This window comes from Numenius arquata, chromosome 21 (genome assembly GCF_964106895.1).
Source record: "Numenius arquata chromosome 21, bNumArq3.hap1.1, whole genome shotgun sequence".
Taxonomy (NCBI): Eukaryota; Metazoa; Chordata; class Aves; order Charadriiformes; family Scolopacidae; genus Numenius; species Numenius arquata.
The window spans coordinates 4,732,832-4,757,477 of record NC_133596.1 but is presented as its reverse complement, the minus strand read 5'-3'; the positions used below and the strand labels follow the sequence as shown (position 1 = coordinate 4,757,477).

Below are 24,646 nucleotides of genomic sequence, written 5' to 3'. Positions count from 1 at the left end.
ATAGAGGCTTAATTTGCTACCAGTTTGGATTTGGGGTACACAATTGGTTTTACCTTACAGCGAGCACAATATTTGTTTCTGTGAGGTAGTAAAAAGAGAACAAAAAACAAGAGGGGGGAAAAAAAATTAAAAAAAAAAAAAGGAAATGGCATCTGGCACTTGAGCAGTGGCGGAGAATAAGGAGGAAAATAATTTGTTTGAAAATTCAAAGAAGGAGCACAGCCGCTGTTGGGTTATGAATAAATCTTTATGTTCAGTATACATTAGCAATCAATTGACCTTTCACAGAACTGGCAGCGCTGTAATCACTGCTCCCTCCCGCTCCGTTCCCTGCTCTGCTCATAAACGTGTCCATCCTTCCCCTCATCTTGTATCACCCTGCAAGATGAGAGACCATATGCTAGTTTTATAGGGAAAGCCCTGCCCTTAAACCTCTGTCACGTCCCTGAAGTCAGATTTTTTTCTTTTGACATGTGTCAGAAAATTGGATAACCCGGATTTAGGTTCAGATTGGGTATTAGGACTGTCTGCATCAGTCTTCCCCTGTTTGAGAACAAACTCGGAATTATAATTGGCATCGTGGGACATATTTCAGCCTCTCTAATAGAAGGGCTGCAGAGGTTAGAAAGCACGTCTGCCTGGGGAATATTATCTCGAAGTGAGGGCACCGATGCAGGCGCTGTCAGAATTGGGGAAATGTGTGGATGTGCCCAGAAGGATCAATGAGTGTGGGAGGTTCACGGGCACCGATAGCCGGAGGATGAGCGTGTCCGAGGGGGGGACACACAGAGACTGGGTAACAATAGAACCGCGCTGGAGGGATGAACGGTGTCTGGAAGGAATCAAGGGATTGGAGAGCAAGGAATGAAGTAAAAGTGGGTAGTACGGAGCAGGGAAAGGGAGGAGGGCTATTGCTAAATTTTCTTAGTCATTTCGTTCATGTGATCTTATTTGAGCAGTCTGTCGTGTGAAAAAACAAACCAGCAGCAGAGCGGTTCGCCTGGTAAAGCCAGAGGTCCGATTGCCTGGTTTTCCTTGAGGTTTAATTTTTACTGGACATTTTTCAGCTATCACTAATTTAAGCTTTCACTGCAGAGGCGTCTGTTCAGTAAGCACTTGTAAATTAACTGATGAAGGGTGTGCTTGCCAGGACAGCAAATCTGGGTGTGCAACACACCTTCATGGAAGAAGGGAAGCCCCGGATTTGTGTTCCTTTCTTCTTCCTCCGAAGACCCGTTGCCACCTGCAGACTGCAGTGTGCTGCAAAGGCACCCGCACCGCTTGGAACCCAGCGTGGAAGCTCAGCACAGTTTGTAAAACCAGCCCGTTTCGAGGAGGAGCTGATATCTGCTTATCTGTATCAATTTTTAAAGCTGGGGTGGAGTGTTTAGTTATGGACTGCGGTCTCTGACTCTGCAGTCCTGCGTGCTTTAATTCAGGGGGAGCAGGGGGTCCTGATGGGGAAAAAAAGCCCCAACCCCCCCCCCAAAACCTCCCACCAGTTGATGGGATATAGTACCTTACTACCTTTAAAATATTTTCTATAAGTTCATGTATGCATGTGGACCTGTGCAGTTGAATAGATATATAGAATATATTACACAACAGTGAACTGTGTTGCTGAGGCCAACATTAAGTGGGTGAAGTCTTTTATAAAAGGAAATAACTTTCTTGTGCCTTAGTCTTGTTCTTAGTAAATTCTTCCGAGTCCTTCAGCTGACTGAGAAGTAGGCTCTTTAATGTTGTTGGGAAAACCTTATTCCAAATGTTGTATTGTTCCACAATTCCACTTTAAAAGGTGGTAAATGTCACCATGGCCTTCGGATTGATAGGAATTTAAATATTAGAAATCACTTTAATGGCTGTATTACAGACCTCTTATTCAGCAAATGCTTTAACTCAGAGTGGCACTTTACAGTTGAAAAGCATTAGTTCTGACAACCCTAATTTGCTGGGAAAAATGTAGTCTCTTTATGGATTTCGGTGGCAGAAAAATAAACAATAGCCATAACTTTAACCCAGGAAAAAGTGCCTACACCACACAACTGATTTTTCCAGCTAATCAGACAGAATAATGATCGCCTGGGTGGGACGCCTTCAGGTATTTTCTCAAATCTCAAGAGCTGCACGTGAGAGTGCAACACCACGGTCAAAACGAACCGTGGGGACTGGAGCCAAACGCCTCTCACCTTTTATATCCAAGTAGTCTCTGAATGCAGCTGCTTTTTACAGATTTCTGTTGAGGATTTAAGCTTTAAATAAACCGAATACATGCATAATCTACCAGGACAAACGTGACCATCTAAGGCTTTTTGGTGGGTTTTGTTGTGGGTGGTTTTGGGTTTTTTTGTAATTCTTATGCTGTTGTTTCATTCTTCTCCAAGAGTAATTTTTGACTAAGTGGCTGTGGAGGGTTCTGTAAAAGCAGTACCTTAACTTTTCCAAGTGTGTGTGTCATTAATTCTGTTTCCATTAAATTAAAGTGCTTCCTATAGCCTCTTTATTTACTTTTTTTTTGTTTCAGTCCCATTATGTTCAACTCCAGGTGCAGAATCTTTTAAATAGTGGGTGGGAGGAAGCCAAAGGTGGGTTAAATGTAGGAATAGTCGCTTATTTGTCTCAGGCTTCAAAAATTTCTTTTCTGTGAAGTTTTTCTTTCACTTGTGCTGATTTAAAGCATGAACTTGTGTGAGTACATTCGAGAGCGTTTAGGTAAGTACTTCCACTGCAGCCATTCCTTACAGGGAGAGTAGTCACAGGGAAAACCTTGGCTTTGGGCTTTTAGGGGAGAGCTTGATAACATAAAGCAGGTGGGAAAGAGAAGCAACAACTCTTCCATTGAGGGGAAGCTGTAGGGCCAGGACGGTTGAGAAGGGTCACTTTCAGGCACATGCAACTAATTTTTTGATTCACGAGGAATCCAAGTGTTTTCCCAGTTGCGTGGGTTGGAACCTGACCTTGTGTTACGGGTAACGTGAGTGATAATTGAATGAGTAGTTGAGTTACTTCTAAACCTCTGCCGGTACCTACCACTTCTCACAGACGTTTTCTGTTTTCTATCTTCTCTGAAGCTCTGAACAACTTCCTAAAAAAGCCCCAGGTCCATGAATGCTGTGGAAACTTGAACCTACCTGGCACTGGGCACACAAACTCTTGGCAACTTCTCAGTAAACATTCCAGGGCAAAGTTCTGCTGGTTTTGTTGGCAGTATCACAGAGGAGGAAAAATAAGTTACTAAAAGGAAAAAAAAACTCCCCTTGATTTAAAAAATTAAAGTATATTTTAAAACCCCACCTTTCTGATAACCCGGTACAGTGCACCAAGGTAGTTGAATTTGGGGGAACTGGGGTGGTGTAGTAGGTCACTGGGTGCTGGGTTTTGGGGGAAAAGGGTTTTTCTTTCATCCTTTTTAGCACAACGGATTGAGCTGATCCCTCGAGTGCTCCTGTGTTAGTTAGGTGTGATCTCAAAATATTTTGAGCTCTGTAGCCAAGAAGGATCATCAGTGCTTCAAAAGGCAGGACTAAGAATAAGGGAATTTGGCTTTGAAATGGTAAAAAAATAGAAGTTAGACTGTCTGGTCTCAAGTCTCATGTGCCTCCATTTTTCTGTTGTGAGTTTTTTTTTTTGTTTTTAAATGGATGCATTTACTTCAATGTGGATGTTTTCAAATATAACTCCGCCAATTCAGTATCAAAACACTCTTCCTAATTGCTATAGTTAGAGGCTTAAAATATGTCTCAATTTATTGGTGTTGCAGTTTTGTGTTAAATGTGGAAAATGAGTGCACATCTGCAGTCTGTTGAGGAGAGGGAAGGCAGAGATTTCTGAGCTCCAAGTAGAAGAGAAGCGTTTCAGCCCTGAGCGTTACCTGTCGGCAGGACCTCGCTTTGTAAAAATGCCCTGCAAAGCTAAAGGGAGATTGTCGCTGAATGTCTTGTAAGAGCAGCGAGCCTTCTCTTTATTTGCTACGTTAAAAACATACGTTCAATATCATTAACTTTATTAGACCAGGCCTGATTTTAATGTAACAGTAAAACTACCTATTTTGTAAAATTATTTGGGATAAAGTTTTCTTACCTCTATTATAGTTGCCTATAGCTTTTATTCCTGAACTTTTAATTAAAAAAAAAAACAAAACAAAAAACCACAAAAAACCTAAGTCTCTCTATTGGAAATACTGACCTGAAATTAGCTTTCTTTTTTATTTACAGTACTTTTCTGTATCTGAAGTTCCTGGTGGTGTGGGCCCTGGTACTGTTGGCAGATTTTGTCCTGGAGTTCAGATTTGAGTATCTGTGGCCGTTCTGGCTCTTCATCAGGAGTGTTTACGATTCCTTCAGATACCAGGGGTTGGTAAGTATAACGCAAAATGACTGTCCCTGTAGGGGAATCCTGCGATGTTTCAGGGCATATTCCATGTTACACAACTAACTTCATGGCGCTGATGATCATTTTCACAAGAGGAGGAATTTTCAAGTGATGAGGTGACCTGGGCCCAAGTCTCATCTCCCCGATTGTCTATTTTATCTGTGGCAAGTGGAAGTGAAATATATAGCCATCAAATTTTCACCATAGGAAGATATTGTTTTAATTCCTGAGGCTAGTGAATTGGTTTAGATCCCTATATAACAGGGTTTTCCTTAAAATAACACAGTAACCCCTGCCTGTTTAGCTGTTTACTATTCTGTCAGAGAGTAAATGACGCTGCTGGTTGGTTGGTTGAAGGAGAATATAGTAATGATAATACTGTATCAACAATGTAAATGAAAGTCTTCAGAAAAAAAAAAAAAAGGAGTAAATACAGCTGCGTGGAGACTTGTTGGGAGAGTGGTTGGGCACAAATCCTCAAGTTGCACCCGTTCTCTCTTAATTGGCCGAGTTTCTCCTTTCATGGGCCGGACTGCTCCATTTCTCTGCCCTGATTAGAAACACCACTAGTGTTTTTATGGTGAAATCATTGTGGTGTCATTATTTATAAACAAACTGGTAATATTGGCTGGGTTAAACCAAAACACTCTTCTTTCCCCTCACCCCTCTTTTCTTTTAGGCCTTTTCAGTATTTTTCGTGTGTGTAGCATTCACATCAAATATCATATGTCTGCTCTTCATACCAATACAATGGCTGTTTTTTGCCGCCAGCACGTACGTTTGGGTACAGTATGTCTGGCACACAGGTAGGTCCCTATTTTTTATTTACAACTTAAGGATTTGAATATATATTTTACAGCTTTTAGTAGCACGCAGAAACCCCTATTGTATTTGTTACCACGTTTGTTTTAATGCAGTTTAGTTATGGTTGAAAAATGTTCTTCTGCTTTCGTTTAAATGCTGATTTGCAGTTGATACGTGTCTGGGTGCATCTTGGAGCAATCATTAAAGCTTGACCAATGGAACTGAAGGTGTATAAACAGGAAACCCACAGCAGCAATAAAAAGAAATATTTTCCTGACTTCAAAACACTCCTGCAGCAATTCAACAAATACAGAGCACGCAGGAAAAGTCTGTGAAAGTGTGTTACATTCTTCCTACTACTCCATTGCTGCGCTGCTAATTTGGGGTATCATCGTAGTTTAAATTCATACTAGTCAAATCTTTGTGTCAACTGGATTCAGTTTCTGAGCAAAAAGGCTGGTAATCCCAGTGGCTGCCCCAACAGTTTGAGACACGTATGGAGAAATCTCCCTGCCAAACTCCCCTTTTTTTTTTTTTTTTAATCCTTAGTTGTTCAGGATTTTTTTAATAAATCCTTGGGTTTTGGGGCAGCAGTTGGATTGGGGGGAGATGGTTTAGTTTGAGTGAGCACTGATACTTGGCATGAGTTATATGTATGCCTTTCCCTCCATCAAAAAAAAAAAAAGGAATACAACTTGATTTTTATTATTTATTTTTTTTAAGAGGTAACTTTTTTTCGACTCAAGTCCTTGAGATTTGGGGGTTTTGTAATATTTCCTGTTGGACTTGCCGTCAGATCACAAGGATTTGCAGGATAGCACGGATCGTTTCTCAGCACACTGGTGAAAGCAGTCATCTTTCTGACAAGTTAGTCATTTATAATAATGACAACGTGGGAGCTAATAGAAGATACCGTGAACCAGTTGCTGCCCAATTTAAAATATGTTAAAAATCTGGAGTTATTTTTAGGATTGTATTAAGATGTTAAAGTATTATCTGAAATTGTTCTCAGAGCTGATGTTTAGAAATCCTAAAGGGCCTGGTGGGCCAGTTTTAACTGTAGCCATTGAGCTTGTTTAATAATTTAATTCACTGCAACCTTAGGGATTCTTCTTTTTAAGTGCTCATCTCAGTTGATAGGAACTTGCTCTTTTTTGAGTTCTTTCTAGAAAGTTATGATCTTTTTAGCTGGTGCATCTACCTCGCTCAAGTGTTGAGTCTCTTTAAGCTGACAGTTTCTGTTACAGGTTTCTCATTTACGCAGAGCGCAGCCGTTTGGGAGAGACCAAAGTAGAGACCCCAGTAAATAACAGCGGGGCCTCAGAGTGATGCTCTTTTTAGTTTTGAATTGAAGATCTGTTTCCAAATCAGCACACAGTATCTTGATGTCAGTATGCAATCATGAACTTTACAGTGGCTATATTGCATGCAACAGCGGTGTTTTCCGTTGGCCAAGAGCATTAAGACTTTAGTTTTGCTTGGCTACTATTTTACATTCTCCCCAGTAGCGCTGGAGAGAAATCAGTGCAGCGTCCTCACTCTTCCCTGATGTAGAGTTCTGAGTCGCAGCCTGTTGTCTGCGTTACTGTATATGGAGTACTCAGTCCTCTGCTTACTCACTGCTCTCTCCTCAGCTGATTTGCTCGCTGCTGCTGCTGAGATATACCCAACTTGGAGTGAAAAAGTAGTCCGAGCTACCACTTCTGACTCAAAGATCATAAGCTGTACCATTACCTCATCTTCTGCAGTTTCTTCCATTTGTGTTCCTTCTCTAGGGTTTTGTGCCAAGCTATTTCATGAGCTCTGCATCTGTTATTTTTCACTGATGCCTTATAAAAGTAATAAAGCAAGATAAGAACTGGAAAGTTTAGAGTAGGTTTAAAGTAAGGACATCTTAGATACTTCATTCTGAAAAAACCCTCTTACAATTCCCTATAAGTCTGTCTGAAAACTTCCCTTGATTTTTTTAATGTTTGACAAGTAAATTTAAAATATTTGCTGCTTGTGGTATGTTACTAAGGTGTTTCTCTCTTTTTCTCTTTTCTCAATAGAGAGGGGTGTGTGCTTACCAACAGTATCACTCTGGATACTTTTTGTTTATATTGAAGCAGCCATTAGATTTAAAGATTTAAAAAACTTCCATGTAGACCTTTGTCGTCCATTTGCAGCACACTGGTAAGTGGTTGGTTTTTTTTTTTTACATCTTTTCTTACTAACCTTTCTTTCACCAGGAAAATTACTATTCAGGGCTTTTTATTTTGGTTCAGGGTTTTGGCTCTTCATTTCTGCCCTCGCTCGTTGGTCATTAAATATTCCACGAGAAACATATGGTAAATATTAATCAAGTGCAACCTTTCTGAAGGTAACAGTGCTCGTGAGCCGCAGGGAATCTGTAGCGTGGATATTCCTACCATTTCTTGAAAAGGCTTGTCACCAGTTTACATGATGAGTAGAAGGTAAAAGTAGCAAAAAAACCAGTTGCACTGATAATTTATTTATCCCGTTACAAAAATGTCGTTCTTTTTCTCTAACAAAGCACTCTCCTCTCTTCCCCTCCAATGAGAAGGGTTCTCATGAGCGTCTGAGTTCATAGTTCACCGGAGGAAGTGAATAAGCTTCAGGCTGAAAATTGTGACAGAAAATAAAAAACAAACGCTGCTTATTACACTACTTCTTTGGAAGGGATAAGAGTGACTTTAGGCAAAAGACTTAACTGCAAAGTATGTATATCTGGAAGAAACGCACTTTTATTCCGCAAGTTTTTAGCGTATGATGCATCGATCAGGCTACATTTAAAATGTGTCTTGTTTTTCCTGGAGTCATTTGGTCCAGCTCCCTGTGATACCGTCTCCAATAAATTAGACATCTGTCATTTTAATTTATATTGTCTACGTTGCGCAATAAATCCCTTAAATGCTAATTAAAATTTATAATGGGTCACAAAAACACTTTAGGAGCTGTGAAGAAAGGTCTTTCTGCTGCTGAATTGGATGCAAATATTTCAGCTTGTCATCGGAGTTTTGGAACTGGAGCTCCAGCTGGCTTTACGCAGCGTTACAAAAGCGGCATTGGCAGAGATAATGTCAGATGCATATGCAAATGATTCGTGCATTCTGGCAGCTTACTTAGAAATGCAATTTGCCCAGCGCTGTTACTGAGCAAAGAATGAGAAGGTTTTAATGGTTAATAGTCGTCTGCATCTGAGTTTTCCCTCGATCTAGGACACCTTCGGTGCTTAAAATGCAACTTCACTGCGCTTTGTTAAAATATTTGCCAAAGATGTGTTTATTTTTGTAGAGGGCTGTTTGTTCATTGATCGAGTATCCTTGTTAATCAGTACCCCAACCTGATTCGTTAGCGTTCTGTATTGGTGCAGTTGTCACAAGCTAATAAGAATATTTAAATTTTGCGTGATGAAGCTAATATGCAAAAAAAAAAATAAAATATATTCCAAAGTTCTGTTACGCTTCTGTCATCCCCATCACCAAATGGCACGGCACAGTCTGGCTGGAAGTGAAATTCTTCATATCTTATCTCTCAGTAAGATAAGTGGAAGAACCAGGTTTAGAGATTAGATGTTTTTCGCTTACAGCTTCAAGGTCGGTCTCCTAAAGGAGGAATTTCCAAAGGCTGTTTGTTGCCCTAAAAGGATGTCCTTAATTGTGGCCATCCTTGTCAGAGGCGGGCGGTGAGGCTTTACCTCGGGGGTCAGTTCTGGCTGTGCCAGCAGCGGGTGACAGCCTTGGCCACCCCCAGAGATGCAGGAGCCCCAATGTGTGTACGTCCCAGCGGCTTCTCCAGCTCTCGTTTCCCAGCCCGAGCTGCAGCGACGGTGTCATGGGGCCTGTTGCAGAGGCGGCGTTTTGGAGAACCCTTCTTTTGTCTCAGCTTTAAATAAATAGCGGTGGAAAAGGGATCTGCTCTCCGTTTCTGAGTGCAAAGGGATGGGGCTGAAGCTGAGGATCAGTTTCTCTTTCCACTGTTCCGGATGTTGTCAGCGCATCTCCTGGCTTAATGTCTTGTGTGTGTATTACATGGCCCTTCAGGAGCAAAACTTGGGAATTTCTAGTGCATTTGTCTGTTATCTCCTTAAAAGATGCATAATTCCTAGTCTGGTGCTTGTCTAAAAGCTGTCTTTGCTATGCATAGTGCAATTGCATTGTCGTAATCCTTTAATCTATGCTACAGTTAATTGCTGTCTGTAATGAACTGTAATTTTATCTTGATAAAGAAGTGCCTACGTTGTTGAACTGTAGCTTTATTGTAGTACAGCAAAAAATGATTTGTATGTAATTTTCTCTGAAAAGTTGTAATCCGGATGTATTCACAGCTATATAATTGATTACAAGTTATTAATTTGCTATCATGGTTACGTTTTGAATAATAACATTGCTTTTTTTTTTCCCTTAGCATTGGCTACCCTGTTGTGACTTTGGGCTTTGGCTTTAAAAGTTACGTCAGCTACAAAATGCGTTTAAGAAAACAAAAAGAAGTGCAGAAAGAGAACGAATTCTACATGCAGCTCCTCCAGCAGGCTCTGCCCCCAGAGCAGCAGATGCTCCAAAGGCAAGAGAGGGAGGCAGAGGAAGGCAAGTTATACTTATTACTTAATGTGTTTGCTATTATCTGCTGTTTAAAAAAAAAAAAAAAAAAAAGCCTGCTAAGGAGGAGCTTCTTGCTTCTTTAGGGCATGTTGTTTTGATGAAAGAACAGTAAACTTAGAAGCAGAGGAGCCAGAATTAAAATTCTTTTGGCAGTGATTAGTATGACAGTAGAAATGAATTATGTCTTCTCTGTTTAGTTCTTTATTAGCAACTGCATCAATCCAGGCAGTGAGTGCTCTATGAAGCGCTAGTATTTATTATTAAGTCCCTTGGTTACCGTTTCCTGCCTGTAATGAGAAAGAAGTCTTAAAATATCATGTGACTTCTGATTTCCTTTTCTAGATAGACTCTAATAGTGATTATTTTCTGCAGAGAAGATTGATGTGTAGTTAATGATTTTTCTTTGTGTGTCACGGTATTGATTGATTTTATGAACTAAGTATTTTTTTTTATTTTGGTATTGCAGCAGCCAAAGGATTATCTGATATGGATTCCTCGATACTTTTGCAGCACAATGGAGGCATTCCAGCCAATAAAAAAATAACTGCGACGTTGCCAGAGCTAGAATATAGAGAAAAAGGGAAAGAAAAGGACAAGGATGCTAAGAAACACAACCTTGGAATAAATAACAATATTTTGCAACCTGTAGACTCTAAAATACAAGAAATTGAATATATGGAAAACCATATCAATAGTAAAAGATTAAATAATGATCTTGTAGGAAGTACAGAAAACCTCTTAAAAGAGGACTCATGCACTGCCTCGTCCAAAAATTACAAAAACGTCAGCGGAGTTGTGAACTCCTCGCCTCGCAGTCACAGTGCGACTAACGGGAGCATCCCTTCCTCATCCACTAAAAATGAGAAAAAACAGAAGTGTGCGAGCAAGAGCCCGAGCACACACAAGGACTTAATGGAAAATTGTATTCCTAATAACCAGCTGAGCAAACCAGACGCACTGGTAAGGTAAGTTTGATCTGAGCATTGTGTAACAGCCTCTCGTATCCTCCCTTCGTTCCAGTCCATCAGACCTATTTTTTTTTCTTAGGGAAATGTAACAATCCCATAAAGAAGACAGAATTGTCTGAGCTCTGCTTTTTGGGTTCCCTTCCTGCTTTTTGCCTCTGATGTGCTCTGCAACCTTGAGCAAATTTCTTCCTTTCTACCTCAGAATATGATACTTCCCTACCTCACAGGGGTGTTGTGAGGCAGAATAAATAGCTTTGACGATCGTTTGATCGAAGGCATGAGGGAAACGTGGAGAATCGTTATTACAGACCTCAGTGGATGTGCTCTTGCCAAATCTTCCATGGGGTGACCTTTACATCTCCAGGGAATTCAGTGGGGTTTGATGGTGCTTGAACAGGTGTTTTGTCTTAATTTTTTGGGTTTCGTTGGTAGGGTTGGGGTTTTTTCCCCCTGAAATGTTTAGCTTTTGTTTTCATCTTCAGTTGACAAGCGTAGATGCAAAGTATCAGCTACTACGTAAGCCCTGAAAGTGCTAAATTCAGATTCCTGCTTGCGTACCTGCTGCTGTAATGGCTTAAGGACAGATCTCAGGGATTTCGTTTAGCTGCCTTGTAAATGATAACGATTGAAAAAGTCACACCTTTACCTATGCTTGTCTGAAGTTTAAATAAAGGTATATCTATGAAATGCAGCTAAGTACTTACAGCGTGTAAGTCCTGAGACACATGGTGTTGTCTGTCGTGTGTTACCAAAGCAGGTACTTGTAAGAAAAATAGTGCGTAATTGTTCAAAATGGGGATAGAGAAAAAAATCGTTGCACAATTATGCACTTTCTTGCCATTCCTGGCTTATGTCTCTCTTTTTTCCTTTTCTCATGTGCTGAACTCTTTGGCCAACAAATCCTCGTTGACTAACCTAATTGGCAGATCAGGTTTGCTTTCTCTGCGGGTACCTTTTGATAATTGGACTTTTCACTCCGATCTGTCCCGGAGGATTTGTGCTTTGAGAATACAATTACTTCAATGCAAATATTATTTTCTCCTCCGATAATCGCTCCGCCACTGATTGGCCTACCCCTGCCAATTAAATATCCAGACTAATTGATACCTCATGTCTGTAGAGAACTTGTATGAAGCAAATAAGAAAGCAGCTAATCAATTTAATCTGTGAATCAAATGCAGCCAAGATTAATGGGATGCAGATGGCTCTGTCCTCAGCAAGGCTGCATCTAAATGAACATGTGTAGGTCTGCGGTATTTGTGTGTTGCCGGTTTCAGATGGGCATCTCCCTACTCTTTACGTCGCTTCTTTGCTCGCTGAAGAAGAGAAGAGGTCAGTTCAGCTTCGCTGCACTTCAAAATGTGGTTTGTAAATCCTGAGCAAAGAGAAGGGAAGCGCTTTGTAGAATGGCCTGGCGGGCTAAGGATTTTGTCCCCTGTAGCTATGACAAGGAATGCGATTTAAACCTCCTGTGTGTTTAAGTTTCAAATGACACATTGACATTTTTATGTGCTGGGATGTGAGTTTAGACCAGGTGGTCATTGCAATTGTCCAAAGCGGGTTTTCTAATGCCGAAATGGGTATACAATAAAGTAGAGGGTGCCCTTACAGAACTGGAGCTCCTCTCATTGACTGGGTAGGGACGGGGTAACGGTTACTGTACTCGGAGAGTGCCTTTGTGCAACGGAGCCTCACTCTGCCCTCAAAGGGAATTAAGCTACTTCAGTCTTTTGTTTGTCAAGTGTTTGTGTGTGACGCGTGGGTGTGATGTGGCTGTTGCGCTCCAAATTGATGTAGCTGCTTATTGTGCACGGATTTCCCGGTGCAGCCGAGCCAGGAGCTCTTAAAACACCAACGTCCCATGTGTCGCCGCGTGCAGTTCCTTACAAACCTGGATGACTGAAATAATTCATAAAATCTAGTTTCTATTCAGACGGAGTATGTAACTCCTACAGCAATGGAAGCATAAACTCGCTTGAAAAATTAGATGGGATGGAATGCACTTAAATTTAAAAATTCATGTTTGGTTTTTGATTTTAGTTTTTTTTTGGTTTTTGTTTTTTTAACTTGTCAGTTATCCTGTTCCTGGGGTTTAAGGCACTTGTTCATCTTTTCCACTTCCACTAGGATTACTCATTCCCGTTTATTAAACTTTTAGCCTGCGTCAGTGCTGTACCCTGCGAAGGGCTGTGGGAAGTCCTGCGTTTGTGTCCGACTTTCAGCTCGGATCAGATCTGCTCAGCCTCCAAATAAAGATGCTTTTTATAACCTCTTGTCCAGCAGCCTCCCAGCAGGATGTCAAAGCCAAGCTGCTTTCCTTTTGTGTTCACAAATTATTTCCTTGAGCTGACTAACCGGTATTAAATGGAAAGTATGCCTTCTGCCTGCTGGGGACTCGGGATTAACGGGGGTTATTCGAGACGGTGAAGATTGGGGTTTTTTGAGAACAAGACAGCCTTGCGTTGCTTGTTAACTTCTCTTAAATACTTGGTGTGACGTCTATATCCAAAAGGGCGCTGCTGATTAATTTAAATGTATATTTTTATATATACTGTATTATTTGAAACAGTAAGTTTTTAGTTTTATTCTGTCTGGTAAATGGTTAGTGCATGTGTGTTTAGTTTTCTGGAGAGGAAGTTACTGATCCCCATCTCTGGGTGTTTCAGTGACTGTTGTGTTAGGTTATTGTCACCGTGACAGAGCCGGGGGAGTCAAGAGGCTCTGTCCCTGCTGCTCAGCCTTGGAAATCATCTCTCTCTTAGGTTTGGTGGTGTTTTTTTTTGTTCCTACTGTTGAAAAGAATATCTACTTCTGATGGATGCTGAAATCTGCTGGTGGTTTGTCAAGCTCTTAATAATTGAATCTCTCTGATCTGAGCTGCTCTGTTCCCAACACCCCAACGGAGGGATCCGTCTGGGATCCAGTGGAGGGATAAGCCTGGTGTTCCCTTTGCATTTAGTATCGTTTGTCAGTAGGTACAGAGCAAGTTGACTTGTTACCGTGTCACGGTCACTTCTGAGAGTTGGCAGGTTTTGTTCACGTTTCGGGGGCTCGATGTATTGAACAAAGTCCAAGCTGTAGTTGCTGCAGAAGTTTGGGGTTCGGGTTTTGTTTTTAATATTGCTTATTATATAGGAATAATCATGTCCTGCCTTGTAGCTATTTACACCCTTAAGAAAAAAAAGCCCACAGAAACCTGGCAGTGCAGCTTGGCAAAACTGTTTGTATCCGTAGAGGTCTTGCCTTTGGCACACGAGGTGTTGAAACAAGCTGTCTTATGTACTAATTATTCTCGGAGATAACGATGACATCTTCTGGCAATTGGAGTAAGAAAAATATTTGGGAAGCAAGGGCTGGTCTACCACATCTTATTTTGCTTTCCTAAAATTTTACGTTGCCTGCGGAGACAGACTTGAAGGTTTTAATGTAAATTCCTGTCCGTTCGGTGCTAATTATTGTACGTCTTCTCTGGCAACATTGGTGTCCTGAGAGTAATTGCTGGTTCCTCCTTAGCCCCCCCTGCCTGAAACGACATTAGTGGAGCAGAAGGCTTTCTGCTGTCAGCTGCGGTGGGGGAGATGGCCGGTGTTTCATGCAGTATGATGGGAGTGAAGGAGAATATAGACTAGAAAAGCAAAAGGATTGGGAATGTGAATTAGAAGTCTGGGAGGTGACCCTTCTAGCAGTAGCAAACCATTTTCAAGCCACTGTCATCGTCGGGCTTGGACTGTTCAGAAACAGAATAACCTTTTGAAATGGCAGCCACTTAGGTCAATTCTGTGTAGGAGAAAAATAAGTAACTCTGCTGTCTCTCTGTGGATTACTCTTTTTGGTAATGAAAAATGTTCGGAGGAACTGCTAGTAACGGCAAATTAGTTACAGCAGGAGAACTTCGATGCTGCAGGATCACGTTGGCTACTTCTTTGAAGTAGGTTGACTGCGGGGGATGCTTCTGCCAAAAGATTGGGTCAGAACAGAGCAAAGGGAGAAATGGGACTTTTAGAAAAGCATCCGAGTGCCTTCTGGGTCTTTAAGTTTTATATAAATCGTGTTTAATTTGTGTGCAATTGCCAGGTGATTATGGAACTGCATTAACCGACTAAACTAAGCCACAAGGATACGTTAGTCACCCGTTATCAATACTTAGGAGGATTAAGCAGAATTGAGTTGTCTTTAAGTTGATCCATCAATCTTCCCTGAAGCATTTGGAAAAATACTCAGTCTTGGAGGTGATTACTGATGAATTCTCTTCATCAGTGAGATCAGGAATGAGACGTGGTGGCGTTGAGAAAAGAAAATGGCTAAATCTGCATTTATAGTAATAACAACCCGAAAGAAATTGGCCTTGGTTGTATAAACAGCACAATGTAATAATCTGCAACTAAACCCCTATTTTGAAAATAGTGTGTCAAAATGACTTGTAGTTTGTGCAGCAATAGAGCAAAGTATCTTCTGGAACTCAAATTTGCTTCACCCTCCCTTTGTAAATAACTTTTTCCAATAAGCCTGGAAATAAGAGACTTAAGCAGAAAATGAAATGCTAGAAAGAATAATAATAATAAAAAAAAAAAAGAAGTGCTGTCTTATTGGGTCATTTATCACTGTAACAGTAGCGCAGACTGTTGCAGAGGGGAGGAGGGAAAACTCCACATGCTGCTCTCTGCTCGAAGCACCGAAGCTTTTCTTTTCTGCCATTGTGTTGGTTTACCTTCATGATGTGCTTTCATTTTAGAAAGGGCACAACAGAAAGGGTGGTTTTCATCTCCTTGTGTTTCTGTGAAAATGATGGATGAGCTCTCTCTATATGCACAGAGAAGAGCTTTGACTTGCTCTTCTGCAGGAAGAAATTTTTAGGCTGAAAATGTTTGACTGGACTTTATAAGATGGATAAGAACGTGGTTACACAGCAGAGAGTGCAAGGAGGACATGGTTTTGAGGGGAAACTAACTTCATGTCTCTCTTTTTATTATTTATTTTTTTTTAAATGAAGCTGTATCCCTAGCTAATTGCAGCAGGTCTGGGAGAGAAGCCATATAGGAAGCATTTGGTCCTTGCATTATGATGGATTATTAGCTTCCTAACTCATTTGAGATAGTAAGGAACATGTATTTGCTCTATAAATTGCAGGAAACGTCTGCTCTGGTATTTAAAGCTATAGCAAAACCTACAGCATCGTGAAAAGGAGTAATTAAAATCTTGTGAAATCTTCCTTCTGAACAAGTCCATTGACAGCTGAATTTCCAGTTGTTTGGTCTGCCACTGACTTGAAAGAGATTAGCGTTCTCTGTATTAATTCTCTTCTTGGAATTGCCCTGCAATGGTTGAGCACCCGCTGTCTGCAGATGATCACCTTTTACATACGTTACTCTGTCTTTCGACTGTTTAAGATTGGTCACCTGTACCCATAGGAGTGATTGTTTCACAACAGAATAAAAACTCTTAACTGCATGGTGGTCTGAGAAATTCAGAGGCACAGAAGGACTGGAATCCTGTGATTTGAGGAAGTCACACCAGTTAAGTTGCCCGCTTTCTCGCTCCTGAGCCTACTGTGAGCTGGTTTGTGGTGGTTAGTGACTGGGAGTCTTGGTGTCTTAGTGCACAAGGTTTATAGTTCCCACTCTTGTTGAGTTTAATCCTGCCGCCTCTGTGATTTCTGGTGACAGTCATAGGGAGCAAGCAGGTGGGTCTCATTTTCCTGTAAAAGTTACCCAAAGTCCCCTGTGGTCCTTCGGAGTGACAGGATGAATATTTGATGCTTGGAGTGTGCTTGAAAAGTGAAGGCTGAAGGGACATCCGTGAGGCTTCGGCTCTGTTCAGGCAGGATTTGAGGGATGGATCGCGAGCGTGAAACTCTTCCTGACCCCCAAATCGAATGTACACAGCTCTGGTTGGATGCTTTTACCTATAATAAGTAAAAAGCAAGGCTGTGGCTTGCAGCCTCGTGTATCTCCTCCTGGTTTGGAAAGCAGACGTCCCTTCTGGTCACGTTTGCGTGGACTCTACAGATCACACAGGTTTCATCTTCCTTCTCAGCAGAGCCTGGAGCAGCCCCGTGAGCGCTGCAGGGACAGAGCCCCGGTGACACCGGCAGGAAAGCCGAGAACCAGATGGCTTAAGAAGTTTGAACTAATGTCAATATTCTCTTGCCAAAAATACAAATTCAGCTTGTCCTGTGCCAGCACCTCTGATTTACTTGGGCTTTACCTGATCAGCATTTCTTTTCCTGGAATAGTAAATACCCAAAATAAATCCTGGTCTATCTTATTTGAGCAAGTTTGACGTGGTCTTAGTTATAGGGAAAAGGCTATTTACAGCTGGCTTATTTTCACAGTTATTGCTTTATTTAAGTGATGTATGTTGAAATTATTTATGGATAGTTGTCAGTGTAAAGTGTGTGTGATTTATGTGCATTCCTTTACGTTGTCCTACCAACCGTTTTTTCATCTATTAATGAAAACCTATATCAAAACCGATCAGCTGTTGATGTACAACAGTCTGTGAGTGCTTCCTACGGTATCTTACTCTCTTCAATTAATGTTTTCTCTTCCTAAAACACTTAGTTACTGCTTATTGGAAGATTAAATTGAACTGTTATATCATTGCCCAAGGACTGTCCACTGAACACGGTGTAAATACACACCTAATAGTGTCTGCTGATGGGGTTTCTAGGTTTGGTTTGTGTGCTATGGTTACATGGTTGAATGAATATTTGGTTAAGTTTGCAAATTCTTTTCCTTCTACAGCAGAGTACGAGGGGTTGAACTGATTGGTGGTCTTCAATCCGAAATGTGTATTTGCATTGTACTGTTACTATTTACCTACTAAGTATAAGTTGGGGTTTTTTTTTTTTCTTTTTAAAGGTATATTTGACCGTGATTTATACTATATTAAATGGAATTCATCTTATCAGTAGGGCAGTACAACTAGAAAAACAGCTTAGTACAGCTGTAGAAAGTGGGATCTGAGTATTTGAGTTACCTGAGAGTATTACAGACCACGCTCCTTCGCAGGCTCTTTCTTGCCGTTAATTTACCCAGTGGAGCCCTTTGGTGCAGTTTTAGCCTCTTACATACTTTTATGAATTTCCATAAGTTTGATGATTCCACATTTAACCTCTTGATTCATTCACACGGGATGTTCTTACCCCTCCTGTCATTACATATCTCATAGCATTTTAGGGTGAGATTTGAAGCCCCAAAGAGCTCAGGGTTTTCATAAACTATAACTGTTCGTCTGCGCTAGTGAATGTCAATAAGGGCAGTTCTTTTTGGCTTTTGTGACAATTTTCCCCAAGTCTTAATGTTCAATTACCATTAATTCCATATGGAACTTTAGGAAATAAAACCGTCTTTAACCATAATGTTCTTTATGAACATTTAAAAACTTTTAAATCAATAACTGATGGAGCAAATGAGGATTGTGTGTAAAAGACTGAGAAGCTGTAGGAGGGGCTTTAGATAAGTGTGTAACAGTGCTCACAAAAATGGTTGATTAATCGCCTATGATGTGGTTTTAATTCTAAGAATTAATCTTATTTTGAAAACATGGGGAAAAAATTAAGGTGAGCTGGGGGCCTCTCTTTAGAAAGTTGTGTTTTATTTAACCAATTTTGGTTGAAAATTTTTTCAATTAATAAGCTTCCATGAGTCTTCAAGAACTTTCCAAAGCTACAATTAAGTGTATAGCAGATGGTCTCTGTTCAGGAGCAATTAAAACTAAATTTACTGACTCCTGAACTGTGGATGACTTAACACGTACCCTTCATTCAACATGCACATCATGTGCTTCAAGAAAAAAGACATTTAGGTGAGAATTCAGCAGTATGCTCCATAGCTCAGCTCTAAGTAACAAATGAAACTCATAATTTGTTGAGAAAAGATGAATTTATTTGTATGTGCACCTCTCCTTGTTTACAACTTCTCAGCTTTATCCATTTCACTTCTGCTCCAGGAGGAAAAACAGAATTCCATAGGATTTGTTTTACAACTCTGCAGTGCATGGAGGAAAACAAAATTCCTGTGGGAGGTTATGAAGTGTGTCTATAGCTATATATATATATGTATAGTTACATAAAACATTATTATTATTTAACAAGGATAGACATTATTTCTGAGAGTCTATTATTTTAAGAATCAAGGGGTTGGGGGGTTGGCAGATGGTATGATGATTACTGTGGTTATTTTTATATAATGTGGGTAACTGGGTAATAAAGTTGAAATTACCAACCTTTGGGTAACTGGGAAATAAAGTTGAAATTGTCTTTTCAAATTGTCTTTCTTAGGTTGGAACAAGATATTAAAAAGTTAAAGGCGGACCTGCAAGCGAGCAGGCAGGTCGAGCAGGAGCTACGCAGTCAGATCAGTTCTCTGACCAACACAGAGCGGGGAATTCGGTCTGAAATTGGGCAGCTCCGGCAAGAAAACGAACTGCTGCAGAACAAGTAGGTGTTTCTACAAATTAGTTGCTGACGACTGTAGCCTGGTAAAGGGGAAGTATTCTGTTGAGGCTCTACAAAATTTGAGGTGCTTGTCTGCAAATCCAGCAAGACTAATTTTGGGACCATTCACGGCAATTTATTTTTAGTAAGTGAAATCCTCCATTAAATCCTGTACCCGTTGCCTTCCAGATTACACAATGCTGTACAAATGAAACAAAAAGACAAGCAAATGATCAGCCAGTTGGAGAAGAAACTAAAGGCAGAGCAGGAGGCACGAGCCTTTGTAGAAAAACAATTAATGGAAGAAAAGAAAAGAAAGAAGTTGGAAGAAGCAACTGCTGCACGTGCCGTCGCATTTGCTGCTGCTACGAGGTACTTTGTTCTGCCCCAGAAGCCGGCTCAGCTCCAGAAAATGACTGAAATGTTGCTGTTGCTACTGGAATGTGGTTATGGGGGGATTTGGAGATGATTATTCTACATGGAGTAGTCTGTAACACTTGTGTTAAGAGGTCTATCTGCGTTAAGGCAGTGGGAGGACTGGGAGATCTCCTTCCATGAGGCTGAGTCCCAGTACCCACATACATTGCATTTACAGGGTGTAAAGGATGGAAACGCTCTAAATTATCTGCTGAATCTTAATTGTGCCAAAAGAGGTGTTGTACCCTGCATGGGTCAGTCTGCTTTAAAAAATGGAACTTCCCCTTTCACGTGGGGACTATGAATCAAGGATTCATGCGAAGACGTTGGCCAAAATACTGTCTTGATCTCGCATCTTGAAAGTTTTCTGCTCCAGCCAGTGCCTCCCAGCGCTCAGCACACCGGTGTTTCTGTAGTAACACAGGTGTATAGATGGGAGGTCTTTCAAGATGAAAGCGTGGCACAAGTGTGGCTGCCTTTAATCTGCAGTGCTCCAAGTGTCTGAAAAGAATTATTTCTGCTTTTCTGTTCTTCATATTTCATAAACATTCCAAATTTCCTAATGCCTGAGGAATAACTTTTCACAGCTTTTTGCATTGTTGCCATAAGGGAAATTATCTTGCTGAAAAGAACAAAGTTAGCTTCCTCTTTTTATCCTTCAATATTTATATTAATTTTCGTATTATCAACCGTTCAGGAATGACAGCCTCATTCTTATTTCATCTTCTTCTCTTTTCATGTTTTTTCTGCAGAGGAGAATGTACCGAAACTTTACGAAATCGTATCCGAGAGCTGGAGACAGAGTGCAAGAAGCTAACAATTGACATAAAGCTGAAAGAAGATCAGATACGAGAACTAGAAATGAAAGTTCAGGTAATGAGAAAGCGCCAGGGGCTTAGATCAGCAGCACAATGGGTGCTTTCAGCCCTGGGGAATTGGTGGATCTGCGTAAAAGGCAATCAACACCTTCAAGAATAACGCTCTTCAGATGTCTGTCCTGCATCAGGCTTTGTAAGAACGTGGGTATGAGAAAGGTTAATAGTCTCAGCTCCACACCATTCAGTTTTTTAAATTATTACAATTTTTTCCCCCAAACCAATGGTCTGGGTAGACTGAGAATATAATCCCCTCAACAACATTTGTTGTCTAATGCGAGGAGCTTGTTGCCGGTCTGTGTCATTATAAATTTCACTGCTCACACGTAAGAATGCTTACTCAGTGCAGTCTCAATCACTGGCCAGACATTTATTTTTTTTCTTGTGAAAGTGCTTGAATATTGAAAGTACCTTGTGGGTAGACTCGCAGCAGACACACTGTCTGGCATGTTAGAGTTTAAGAGCTCAAACGTGTGAGTTGAAGTTGACCTTGTTCCTTTAAAGTGTCTGTTCCTAAAGATGTTCTCGGACTGTCAACAATTGCATGAATATATATTTTTAAAGTATTGTGGTTTTTTAGACACTCTTCGAAATCCACCTGGTGTTATTATGAACTTGTTTCCAACAAACATATGCAGCCTTGTTGTTCTTGGGTTTACCAAACCCTTGAAATCCAGTATGGTTTATCTATGGAGAAATATGAGCATGGCTTTCAAATAATTAAACCCAGCTACAATTGAGCTCTTTAATTTTATTAGCACCTTCAAACTTTTAGAAAAGCTTTTTGTTACAGGTATTAGTATTTCCCCTGTAGTATTACTGTTTCTTCATTTAAAAGTATAGAACTTTTTTTTGTGCGTATGGCGTTTCTTTTTCTCTCGGTCAAAATGTTAATACATGCTTCCCAGCCACGAGGTGCAGAAAACTTGCCCCCTCCTTTTCTCTCTTCTAAATTTCTGGGTTTTCAGGACAGTTTGGTTCAACTTGGGAAATACTCTGAGATAAAGAAATCCCTCTCATCAGCCGATTGAAATAGCTTTAAGTGCCGTGTTTGTTTAGTCTCACTTGAAACTGTCGAGCATGAGATCCGTTCCCATTCTAACCATTCTGCTTGTGGGAAGTGTGTTGCTGTTCCAGGGCTTGGTGCAGGGAACCATACGGCTGCTGTGCTGGGACTGGGAAGTGCTGGGGAGGAGCATTTCTGGGTGGAGGGTCTCGATACAGATGAGAGAGGGTTGAGGAGCAGAGTAAATGGTACTTGCTCACCGCACTGTAATTATACGTTGTACAATATGGCTTTAATCACTTGTATGATGGCCGTGTATAATTACTGGAGGTAATATTACAGTGTCCTTAATTAACCATCATTTTAATTTTACAGTATTAATACCAGGCCCAGTGGTGTGCTGTGGGGAAGAGAAAGACTTCTCCGTGTATCTCATGTGTAAAGTCGATGAGAATAACATTTGTCCTAATTACTCCTACAGGAACTGCGGAAGTACAAGGAAAACGAGAAGGATACGGAGGTGTTAATGTCAGCACTTTCAGCCATGCAGGATAAAACACAGCACTTAGAGAACAGCCTGAGTGCAGAGACCAGGATCAAGCTGGATCTGTTCTCTGCGTTAGGAGATGCAAAACGGCAGCTTGAGATTGCCCAAGGTAATGTGGGATAGTTTAATTCACCGTGTAGTGAGCTGAAACTGGGAAAATAGGACAGAAAGAATATCCTACCTTTTTATTTAAGGTTGGGCTACGGCCTCCACTCAGCATTTCCACAGCTTTTTTGTCTTTTACCACTTTGTGAATGTGAGTCTGAGCAACCTAGCTCATCAGCTGACCTAATCTCCCCAACCTACTGAACTGAAGGCAATAAACATCAAGATGGGCATTAAATTCATTATTATTTCCTATATTTTTATAAACCATTACCTTAAAGCTGGAGGACTTCTTTTAAAGAGCTAGAAGATAAAATAATAGCTGCCGTCTATTAACCCCCTGTCCTTGAATCCTAATGATACTTCTACTTGAATGATACTGGAATCCTAATGATACTAATGAAGTAAATACAACCTAAATGCCGGGGGGAAAAAATAACCCAACTTGTTTGAGACTTCCCAGTGGTGGGCACTGGTGGCCGTGTTGGGTGGGTGTTTTAGCCACCAGAGGGAGCACGAAGCCAGTATAAAACCCTGGCCAGACTGTCCTTTATTCAGCTGGGCAAACCATAGAGCAAAATTAAATAACCTTTTGATTTAGTACCTGTTTAATTTCCTTGCAGAAGTTTGCTTGGTTGCAGGAAAATTTGATTAGAGCGAGATGTTTTGTTGGTTTCATTTTACTGGTGTTTCTCTTTACGGAGTTTCAGAAATTGTCGTAGTGATGTTGTGAGTGTGCGCAAAGGGGGGGGTTAGGAAAAAATAAATACCACATTTAATAAGCAAACTCTTGTGCTTTTGTGAGGCGCTTGTAAAATGGGAGCAGAAAAACGCAGAAAAAAGTTGAGACGTAGAAATAATCTTTTGGTACGATGCAGCCGGGAATCCAAACAGTGCGGAATGGAATTAAAGTGCTCCGTCTGGTTGCGTTACGTGGTACTAGAGGTGATTAAACACAGTTCCTCGCCACAAAGCAGGAGTTTGTGTCGATGTGGTGACTGATGTCATGTCAGAGGTGGAGGGGGGAAACCATGCTGCTGCTTCTAAGCGATGTCATTTGCTGTTTCCAGGGCAAATCATTCAAAAAGATCAGGAAATCAAGGACCTAAAACAGAAGATTGCAGAAGTTATGGCAGTAATGCCCAGCATAACGTACACTGCAGCCACCAGCACTCTGAGTCCTGTTTCCCCACATTATTCTTCCAAATTTGTGGAGACCAGCCCTTCTGGACTTGACCCCAATGCCTCTGTTTATCAGCCCCTGAAGAAATGAATGCCAATTTTCTTTTTTTTTTTTTCTTTTTTTTTTTTTTTTTTTTTTTTTTGCCCAGTAATTTTGTCACGCTGAAGGCATCACACAGGAGTGTCTCTTGCAGTCAAGATGAAATTGTATCGTGTGAGACTGTATTCGTTGTCATTTAAAACAGGATAAAAGAACATCTGGATTGACTAGAACTGCCCATCGGTTTTTCTTGTAAATTTTTAGAAAACCTCACAGAACTTTGCAATTTATTTTCCTTGGCCAATGCATTAAAAACAATTCTTGGTTTTCAAGTAGCCAATTTTGCCTTTTTATGTACTCTTGCATGGTTTCCTCTTGAAAAAATACAGGGCTTTGCTTGATTTTGAACCCTTTCTTTCTCTCTCTTTTTTTTTTTTTTAACGATCAAGTTGAATTTACAGATTCATTGAGAAATAGTGAGGAAAAAAACCTTTAGTTTTTACAGCGAAAGGGTTAAATAATCTAACAAAGCTTTGATTTATAGATGTATTAAATACAAATATGTGATGTTGCAGAAGATAATTTGATTACCCCTCAAAGGACCAAACAAATTTCAGGGGCGTTGTTTAAGGGAAAGAATTAAGAGAATAGATGATGTGACGGTGGTTGTTGTGTGAAATATTTATATTCCCATTGGTGTTTTTAGTCATTGAGAATTGCTAACAGTCTTGTTCACAGTGCCTTGGGAAAAGACATTTCAAGAGGAAACTTGATAGTTTAAACTATTTTTTCCCCCTTCACTGTCATCTAGCTTATATATCAAGCTCATTACAGAGTCTACTGCAAATTGTACATGGTAATTTGGATGTTCATTATAAACCAAGGTTACATCTTCTGTTTATTTTGATATAAACTCAGCAGTGTTCTGTAACTTGCCTTGATTATACTGCATCGTGGAAGGCACAATATTAATCCAGGAAGCGTTATTGTGAAGGCGGAACTGTGCAATGTACTGTATACAAGAGACTGTAAAGCTGGCTAATAAAAGCTGCAGTTCTGGGTTTTTTTTTTTTTTATTTTAGTCAACTGTGATTTACCCTTTTATATCACCTTGTGTTTGACAGCTGAAAGGGAGCTGAATATCTTTCAGCTGTTGTGCCAGGGAGTTTTTAAAGAGTTTTAAAGGAAACTCATCAATTGCACAAAGGTTTAAGTTAAAATGTATATTATACATTGAGAGAAGGTGTTTGCACTGGCGACTTCTGAAGGGGTTCAGAGTTTTTTGAGGGT

The 24,646-nt window shown here is 40.5% G+C and overlaps 1 protein-coding gene across 2 annotated transcripts in view; it reads left to right on the top strand.

Moving 5' to 3' along the window:
• The window catches only part of MACO1 (macoilin 1), a 28,864-nt gene extending 5,457 nt beyond the window's left edge, over positions 1–23,407 (top strand). The window contains exons 2-11 of one of the 2 annotated variants that reach the window (XM_074162008.1): positions 4,215–4,356; positions 5,051–5,177; positions 7,227–7,350; positions 9,586–9,764; positions 10,246–10,744; positions 19,029–19,187; positions 19,374–19,556; positions 20,354–20,474; positions 21,964–22,138; positions 23,205–23,407. In XM_074162008.1, coding sequence (XP_074018109.1) covers positions 4,215–4,356; positions 5,051–5,177; positions 7,227–7,350; positions 9,586–9,764; positions 10,246–10,744; positions 19,029–19,187; positions 19,374–19,556; positions 20,354–20,474; positions 21,964–22,138; positions 23,205–23,407 — 1,912 coding nt within the window. The remainder of the gene's footprint in view (positions 1–4,214; positions 4,357–5,050; positions 5,178–7,226; positions 7,351–9,585; positions 9,765–10,245; positions 10,745–19,028; positions 19,188–19,373; positions 19,557–20,353; positions 20,475–21,963; positions 22,139–23,204) is intronic. The other variant, XM_074162009.1, reaches the window with a different exon arrangement.
• The last annotated feature ends 1,239 nt before the right edge of the window (positions 23,408–24,646 follow it).